Consider the following 10000-nt stretch of genomic DNA (forward strand, 5'->3'; position numbering starts at 1 on the left):
CTTTAATGTTACTTTATGTTTTTAACCTAAAGTGAGATGTACGTCCATGTCCTGTTCTGTCAGCACTTACCAGGGCTCTTGTTGGTCGACGCTGTGAAGTGCAGCAGAAAGATGGAGAGGAAGACAGAGAGATTTGCAGAGTTAGAGACACTCTAGGCTATTTTTGCATGAGCTTAATCATGCAAAAGTCAGGAGAGTCTACCTGTTTTACCTGCCATGCAAGGGATCTACCCCTTAGCATGTTTGTTCATAAATAAACAAATAAACAAACAAACAAACAACCTGTGGAGAAAAAAAAACACAGTAACATCTGTCCCATCCTCTCAGGGAAACAGATTGACGTTATCTCAAACCACCCCAGCATTTTAAGAATATTGTTAGAGGGATAATATTCCACGTCCAGGATCCCACAGAATTCCACACATACTCTGTGTAAGGGCATAAATCCAGCTGGCTATAGGAGCAGCTGTCCACGCAGGGACACACAGATTTATGAGGTTGTGAGGTTTGTGGATCTCAGGACGCTTCCTGCCGACCACTGGGTATTATTCTCACTGCAGACACTGTTTTCTGTGTGTGTGTGTGTGTGTGAGTGTGTGTGTGTGTGTGTGTGAGTGTGTGTGTGTGTGTGTGTGAGTGTGTGTGTGTGTGTGGTGCGTGTGGGTGCATGTATGTGTTTGTGTGTGTGTGTGTGTGTGTGTGTGCGCGTGTGTGTATACATGCACGTGTACGTGCGCAAGCATGTGTGTTTGTGTGTGTGTGTGTGTGTGCGTGCGTGCGTTTGGAGGGGGGTGAAATCGTGCATGTAAAATTATGTGAGTATTTTTGAGCCAATTTATTTCCCCCCGTTTTATCACTGTGTGTATGGTGAGTGTGTGTGTGTGTGTGTGTGTGTGTTTGTGTGTGTGTGTGTGTGTGTGTGTGTGTGTGTGTGTGTGTACATGTGCAGTGCAGCATTATTCCTCATGTTCCACAGTTTTATCAGAGGCTTATAGAGCATATGGCTACTACTGAATGCACACTGATTAACCAAGGAATGTTGTCACCATACAGCAGCACATATATTTCTTATTTAAAAAAAAAAACATCAAATGCACGATAATTATGATAAACACAGCACAGTACGATGCTGTAATGAATTAAAACTGCTGCAGTATTTCCCAACAGACACTGTCTCCCAGACGAGCGTCCCCTGAATTCATACATCCAAACATGAAGTCGGAATCGATGTTCGCTGATTTCTTTTCATCAGCCTCTGGGAGAAAGAAGGGGCTGCTGAAATCAAACATGTCTTAATTAACACTGACAACACTGGTTGTTTTAAGCATCCCGTAATACACGACATCGGATATTAATTTGACGATTGATTCACTCTACAGCGCTTGATCTTTGGCTGAGTTTGCTCTCACGGTGGCCACCGTCCTTTAAAGCGTGCTGGTTGGGTTTGGGCTGGAGAACTAAAAGAGGGGTTGCCAGTTTAGACCGAGGGGTTTATGTCTGTTCCTGTCACGGTATCTGAGTAAATATCCTTCCTTACAATAACGATAAGCAGAAGCCGAGATCGACAAAAACACAGCGCAAGATTCTTGACCCTCAGAAACTTGACCGTCGTCGAACGCCGCATCGCCTCCAGAAGGACAATGGCCATGTTGACAGATCGCGTGATTTAAGTCTTGTTACCAGGACGGGTCATCCCAGACAACATATATGCATTTACATTAAAAAAAAAAAGCCTAAAACACGGACATTCACATGCAGATAAAGCACCTCCCTCACGTGACCCAAAGCCCAAGAGGCCTATCCCCTAATGACACGCCGCTTTGTGCTAATCCTCCGCTCTGTTTTTTTTTTTTTCTTTCTTTCTTTTTTTTTCTGCCAGACTAAATATCAAACATCGTTTTCAGTTTCAGAGCCGAGGTACAAACGGACGCTCCGCCTGAATCAGGTTGGAATCAAGCAAGTCTCTCTTTTTTTTTTTTTTCCCAGTGACCTACTTTCATGGCAAGATTATTCTAACTGTCATTTTACCATGTATATTTATTAATCCCCTTTGGCAAAGCCCTCGGGCACCGTTTTTGACATTTGTTAAACAGTTTGTATGCGGTGTCCTTCGTTTAATTGCTTTTTATTAGTGTAATTACAGAGCACGCTTCATGATCGGGTGTTGTGCTAGTCTCTTGGACAGAGACTTGTAGGGATCTACTGGGATCAATAAGTCATACCAATTATGCTTTGAGTCAATAGTTCTTCATTACATTATTCAGTGTTTTAATTTTCACACCCTGAGGTTAAAAAGAGAGGCTAAATCGCTAAGTCAAACATCATCTTTAAACCATTAACCGAAGTGATTTGAATTGCTAAGTCAAGCAAATATAGAATTTTAGATGAATCTAAAAGACATTCAAACATGCCTAAAATCTAAATCTGAACCATAAGGATAATTCAGTAGAATCTATTGAGTAAATTACGTTTTGCTTCAGCTATGACAAATCAATACGCTGTTGTTAACAACGGGTTAATGTTTAATCTGCAAAGCAGGAGTTCTGAGAGCTGATTGATTTTCCTATTCACTCTGGCTGTGTTTGTCACTGATATCTCGTGATCCACATGGTGTGGACAGACTGAGCATGTGTTTTATGGCCAAATGCTTATTGTTTTAATCTGCCTGCCCTTTAAGGCAGCTTTGCAGATGATGATGATGATGATGATGATGATGCTGATGGGGCCGCTGTTCCAGAGCTGCAAGCTGAGTGCACACACTGAGACTAAATGCTTGTGCATGCGTGTGTGTGTGTGTGTGTGTGTGTGTGTGTGTGTGTGTGTGTGTGTGTGTGTGCGCGCGCGCATGTGTTTCCCCTATGCCATCTGCATTGCTTTGGGGGGGTTTTTGTAAGGGCCCTGTTGCTGTGAAGCCAGCCTATTTCTTCATAAGCGCTGGTTGGACAGATTGGCCACATCACTCATTAACAAACACTCACATTAAACAACAACTGTGCCTCTTCATTCACTTGTAAGCAATTCAAATTCCATGCAGAAATACTCTGCCTTATCAGCAGTCTGAGCGGAATGAAAAATAACAGACAAACACACTCCGTGGAGGTGCTGGAGGCTGTCAGTCTGGATTTAATGCTATTATTTGCTCCTGCAGTTTCCTGGGCAAATTGGCCATTTCTCCTCTCATTATGTTACTAATTACAGCACGTTTTTCTCCTCTCCGTACAAGCAATCAAAAATCAGCTGCATCAATTAATCAAAAAAAAGAGCATCGGAGCCCAATTCAGCAAGAGTGTTTAACGGCAGGACATGAAGACAGACGGGACATCACAGCCTAACTGGACTGGATTAGCCAACCCCCCCCCCCCCCCCACTCCCTTACACACACACACACGTTACCCCCAACGGAGCCTCACGATTAGAAGAACTGAGGCCCCTTAGCTCTCCGTCCACCACATCATCCTGGTTTGTCTAGTAAAGGCGGCTGATTCATGTATTTGAATCTGTCTATTGGGACTGTCTAAGACCAACCTTAAACGGCACCAAGGTTCTTTCCCTCATGTATTGATGGGAATCACACCGCGCGTAACCTCCAAACCCGAGAGGGGATGTGATCACAGATGTGTCCAGATACTGTGACCAGCCTCTGCCCCCTTTTGCCTCTCTGTCTGAGAGGCATATTTCCACCGCAGTGAAAACGGGGCCAACGGGCAAAAAGGAACAGTACAAAAGGTCTTGGCTATGTGATGACAGGTAGAGATGAATGCTATGCAGCTCGGGCATCCCGCGCTCTCTCAGTGTTACTGCTATCCTGTGTATTTTTTAAGAGCTTGGTGCCGAGACACGGGAGGGAAAGAAATAAAAGGGGGAGCAACCGCCGCCTCATCATATTAAAGACATTATTAACTTTGATTTATCCAGCGCTCATTATTACAGTGATTTCAGAAGAACTTTCCTCGGCTGTATAACCAGTGTGCATTCTCATGTTTTGGTATTGTGGGGTTTTTTTTTTGTTTGTTTGTTTGTTTGTTTGTTTTTTCACATTTCAGATTACTAACGACAAGAAAGTCAGCAGTGAGAATAATCCTCAGTAAGTCACAACACACACACTGTAATCCTGCAACCCACCCAGCTGAAAGAAGAACCTCTACTACTGTTCTGAAATGTAGAAACACTTTGTATTTTGATTTTTTTTTTTTTCAAAAAGTCATTGTAGAAACAACCCCCCTGATATAAGCACAAGAGCAAGATAAAAATAAAAATCTTCAGGTAACTTTTTTGTGTGTACCTTCTGTTGACTGCAACTCATGCAGGCTCTGAATAATTGATAGGACAAAAAAAAAAAAAAAAAAACACTGAAGGGAAAACTGGACCTAGTGGACCTATAACACTCAACATAGACAAAGCTTTTACAAATGTACATTATGACCCCAAATTAACCCCCAACAGAAATAAGGTAATCACATGGCATAACCTGAATTTTATATGTAGTTGTGTGTATCTGGTCCACAGTTACCCAAGGTGCAAATATAATGGAGATGGATGGATGAAAATGAATAGCTTAGCTGTAAAGAATCCTAGACAGTCTGACCATGTTGACCGGGCATGATTAATTTATAGCTAAACTTATTATATCGTGTTGCTGCAGGGCTGGGCATGGCTCTGACCACCATGGAGATTGGGATTATTATCTTTGGGGCGTTGGTGTTTTTTTTTACGTTCAGATGCAGTGGAATTCTAGAGTAACTACTCTGTTAGTATTGGTTGGGCATTATTAATTTATAGCTATACTTTTTATTTCATGTTGCACGGTTGCATGGCTGACCATGACCAGCGACTAGCAGTCCACCAAAAACCATCCAGGAGCAATTAGATGAAAACCTGAGCTGGCTGGTTTTGTCGTGTTACTTTCTGTCTTTATATCAAAGGGGGAAAATCTGTAAAGATAAAAACCACTGGTATACATGTTATCAAAATTGATTAACAAAGCATTGCAGAGAGAATATTACAGCAACATGAGGGACTTTGAGGGATGTTTAAAGAGTGAATACTTGTTGCGTAGGTTAAATGGGCCATTAAAGCAACGTAAACCCCCCCCAAGTTAGGAAATGTCAACACTACAAAGTAAACATTACAAAATTCATTACTACCATTCATAAAACATTCATTACATTACATTACATAATCTTAGGAGACATAAAGAGAGATTTAGGACAGCTGGAAAGTTAAAATGGTGGCTTACCTTCATTACAATATCGGCCTCCATATCCAGTTTTGGAGCAGTCGCAGACTGGTTCCCCATCAGCTATGGAACAGCTTCCTCCATTCTCACAAGGGTTCTCTGTGCACAGACCCTCCATCTCCAGATGGACTTTCTGACTCCCAAGTCGTGTGGGTAACTGATTCCCATATCCCAGATCCGTAATAATTCCCTTGAACGGCGGCATCTCCCTGACTGATGGTAACGTGAGCGCCGATGTCCGGATGTCCTGCGGAACGCCTCCCACGTACAGGTCGCTGACGATCTTCATAAACTGCCTCTGAGGTCTGACCTCATCTATTTTGGTCTCTTCGTCTAACGCCAACACCGTCCGCAGATTGTGTCGGCTAACGGTGACGAAATGCCAGCGGGTGTCGTTGACCATCTTGTCGGTGGTTATGGTTGTCTCCGCACAGTCCACGCTGAACCCAAGTCTCAGTCTCCCTTCCGCGATGCTTAGAAGCAAAAAGTCGCAGTAACCACCGTCATCAAAGTACAGCATCAATGCTTCAGACACGCTGGTTTTAAACTGGAACGTGAGGTCACTTCGGGTGCTGGCATCCCAGCGGATGTAGCGTGCCCACTGGCCTTCAGAACCAGTGAACTCCAAGCCCAAACCCAGACCCAAAAGAGTACCAAGCAGCACAATCACGTAAAGGGGTTGACAGAGTGAAAACATGTTGAAAGAGAATAGTTCTATCCCGACAGTTCCTCAGGCAAAGAAAAGCATCCAAAATCCTGTTTAACTTTAAACCGAACAGATTCAGTGAACCTCCCTCATGAGCAATGAAACAACCATTCCTTTTGCTGATGAAAACACGGGCCAGGGAGATAAAGCCATTGAAATGGCAAGACAAAACAGAATACAAATCCAGATTGTGTAAACAAAAAGCTGAGTCGCTGAATTCCCAGAAAAGATGGCAGTCTTGAGAATCGAAGCGGAATTCTATGCAGAGCCGCGTGTCAAGGTTAAAGCTGCTCTTCGGATGATGATGTTACTTTGAGATGACTCCCTGGCTTTAAATATATATCCCCCATACTGGGTCCACATCTGTAACACCTCCATATGGTATAGACCAGCCTGACACCCCTCAATGCCGTACCTAAGGACCACAGAGAAGTCATTACTAGTCATTACTCCGCTCCTATATCAATGGAGCAAGGAGAGGATGCAAACAAGTGATTAATACACCTTCTCAACATTCATAAAACTACTTTTCTCACCAATATTAATATAATAAAACTGCCTCATTTTATTCTCTACACTGTTCTGAACACATTGCCCCCCCCCCCCCCCCCACTTAGTTTGCAAGTTCTAATTTGATTGCTTTGTGCTGGTTATTACATGACTTGAAATAAGCAGGATCAAAATGATTTAGAACTTAATGAGGTTTTTTTTTTTTTTATGCTAGCTCTATTGCAGTAGCCCATTACCAATCTCGCAAGACCTTCACCAGTATTTGTAATATTTGAAGGAGAAGAGTCTGGATCCATTTCATATAGTATGGCTGACAAGAGACTTCTCCATCAGCCAAAAACACCTAATTTAGTAACAAAGGCATTTCAATTTGACTAACCATGCAAAAAAAAATGTTTGCTTAATGACCCTTGAGACCTCTCTTAAATATCCAATAGCACAAACGATAAATATTTACCATAGGGAACTGCCTGGCAGAGGATTCATAAAGAGCTCATATTTACAGTATGTCTTGTCCTCAAGTCCATTCCCAGTCAGGTCTGGACAGAGCTTTCTCAAACAATAGCTTCCCCATTCAGAGCAGCTCCACACGAGTGGAACACAATAGCCCCCTTTAGCCACCTGCTCTGAATAGTTAATCGCACTCTGGCAAAGAGCTATTGAGTTCTGTCAACTGACACCAGCACTGATGCGTCAAGCTTCTCCTTCATGACAATGATGCCTACACAACTCTTTGCACTGATACAAGGGTGAGTCTGTACATGGAAAAGGTCAAAAAGACTGCAGTTAAGCACAGCCAATAGTAATGATTAAAACACTCATAAGCCATGTGATTCTTTTGATGGCTGGTGTATCTTGGCTAAGATAGTAATTTCTATAGGCCCTTCCTTATAACGTGACTGAGTTGAGTGTCTCCGGAAACCTGATACTTTAGATACACAGTGCATGACAGCCACCGTCCGTCTGCCTACAATCACCAGGGATATTTATGAGCAAACAACATTGAAGAGTCCCGTGTCGAATTCCGGGGACCAAATGAAATTAACGTGAAGACTCAAGGTGCAATGGAAGGGTGCGCTGACCTAGTGCAAAATTTAGGGCTAGGTCATACTGACTAACAGTAGGCTACCTGTATCTGACGGCCCAATCACAGACACGAAAGGAACAGAATCGTTTTGACTAGAGCGCACAGGACCTTCACGTGCACACACACAGTGATCGCTCAGGAGTAAACGGATTCGGGGAATGACTAAAAATGCGCATGTGACGGGGAGCTATCTGGTTGTGAAGGAGAACCCACACACGTCCGCCACAGGCTTGTGAGTGTAGCAAAGAGCATATTCCGGAGTTTTCATTTGAACTGAAATTATGACGGCAGATCAATCTAATGATGATATTTCTATACCACGTCAGTCAGTAATGAATGAGTAGTAGCCGATAATTTGTCAAAATAACAAACGAAAATTTTCGGTAGTTAGGCTGTGCTCCGTGTTTTTTAAATTAATAAAGTAATACACCAACAGTTCCTACGGAGAATGACTCGGGCAGACAATGGGCTACTCTGGTTCTGTGTAAATATTTCATCTGAATGGATGAATGTTGAATCATTGGTCACTCCTTTTATTCCATGTTGGCCTAAGCTAGAACAAATCTCGTGTTAAAACTCCTTCATGCTGCCGCTCTCGGTTTCTGTCAAAATCCTTACGAGAGCGGATTTTTTTTTTTATTGAAGAGGACAGTTTCATTTGACGTTTGATCATGCACAACATATTCTGGCTAGATGGTGGATTTTTTAACAGACACTAAAGATGTTGTTGTAGTTTACTGTTTTGATCAGAGAGTAAGGTATTTACAAAGATGAGTGAAATTGCATTATCACTTTTCACTTCTTTTTACAATTTGACAATCTCACCACAAAACATACAGTTTAATGACAGAGAGGTCGGCTTAAAAATAAATTCTCATGCTATCATGGGATCCTTACCATTCTAAACACACAGTTCGTAAAATGTAGAATATAGAATATATGTTAATTTGGCCGTAGCATTCTACCAAGATGAGTGGTTTAAATTAAGTGCCACATAGGATGAACGCTCCGTTTAACAAGTCTGACCATCGCTCACATTGAGGTAGATTACTCTGTTTGGACACCTCCCACGTTTGAACAGAGAAGCACGGCTTTAAAACAAAACGCGATTGGGAAGTTTACATACGACTTATTTGTCCTTTCATCGGATAGTTGAATAATAAGGGTCATTTTTTTTTGTAACTGTCTAATACTTACTTATGCGTACACGTTTGATCAGTGATAGATGCGATGCATTGTATGTCATATATACACCAAACTTTTAAAAATGCATTATGAGAAAGCACTTACTAAAATGCACCACAGCACTATGAATTCCTTTACTCTGTTCTCTTACGCGCACAACTAAATCCTGGAGTGCACATCTAGATTCCGAAAATCTGGATTTATGAAATCTGGATTGCTGACCTCGTTAACAATTCATAACAATTCATTTTTAACTCTACACAACAAAAATAACCTAGAGGAAACAGCCTTTTGTACAACAATTTACCTTTTTCGAGGAGGTGCGAAATACCACAGTCATCCAGTGTACTTGACGATTGTTTTATGGTTGGTTGTTTTAAATCCACATTTCAAAGTCGAGAAGTGGTATGGTTAATGCAGAATTTTAATGGCACCGTAAATGGTTGGTTAGATGCGCTTTCGTGTCCCAGCGTTCGAACATGTCACCGCGCAGCTCACTTACTCCGCGCGACTGATGGGCTAGTACCAAATTCACACTCACGAGCGCCGCTGGTCCGCCCACTACTTAATCCCAAACACGCCATTTAAAGCCATAGGAAGTGCAGATAAAGTTGTTTCTATTGTGAAAACGATTCATTCCAACAACAGCGGCGAATCTGGGCATTTTATCTTTGCTGTATCATTTTTTCCGGAATTTGATAGCAATAAGTATTTTTCATCACATGCCTTTTTTTTTCCCGGAATCAGTTGTAAGATCTGTCCTCACAGTGAGCAATCGTAAGTGCTTCCTGGGGAAAATCGTTAAGCGAAGCGATGGTCTGGTAGACTAATGGATTTAGAGGAAATGAACTCGGAACACGTCCAGGAAAACGGTTCCAAAACTGCATGCGGAGAAATGGTCTGCAACAAACTAATGAGATCATGGAGTCCCACGCGCTGTCCATGGTGCTGAACCATATGGAGGACTTTGCTCTATAGACTTTCTACACTAAACTAAATTCGTCAAACTTCAATAAAGGTACAAAAAAATACTCCCCTTAAAATTACATTATTGCTAATCTTCCTAAAATTTATGCTAAATACCCCCCACAAAATATATCCTGTATCAAGTTTTTGGAAAAACTGAGGTATATTCCAGTAAACAGTCTTACAATGAACATTCTTTGTCATCCTACGAGGTTGAGAAATGTTCCATCTAACTCACGCAAGAGAGCGATAAACATTGTAAACGATAAACGCATTCTATTAGTATCACACACATTGAAATGCATAATGG

The 10000-nt window shown here is 42.0% G+C and overlaps 1 protein-coding gene across 1 annotated transcript in view; it reads right to left on the bottom strand.

Annotated features, from left to right (window-relative positions):
- Positions 1 to 5933, bottom strand: part of nrxn3b (neurexin 3b) — a 200096-nt gene extending 194163 nt beyond the window's left edge. Inside the window, exons 1-2 of the mRNA XM_030770471.1 lie at positions 5237 to 5933; positions 71 to 91 (exon numbers count right to left, since the gene is read on the bottom strand). Of these exons, the coding sequence (XP_030626331.1) occupies positions 71 to 91; positions 5237 to 5933 (718 nt within the window). The remainder of the gene's footprint in view (positions 1 to 70; positions 92 to 5236) is intronic.
- Positions 5934 to 10000: the final 4067 nt, after the last annotated feature.

Source organism: Chanos chanos, chromosome 4 (assembly GCF_902362185.1).
Source record: "Chanos chanos chromosome 4, fChaCha1.1, whole genome shotgun sequence".
NCBI lineage: Eukaryota > Metazoa > Chordata > Actinopteri > Gonorynchiformes > Chanidae > Chanos > Chanos chanos.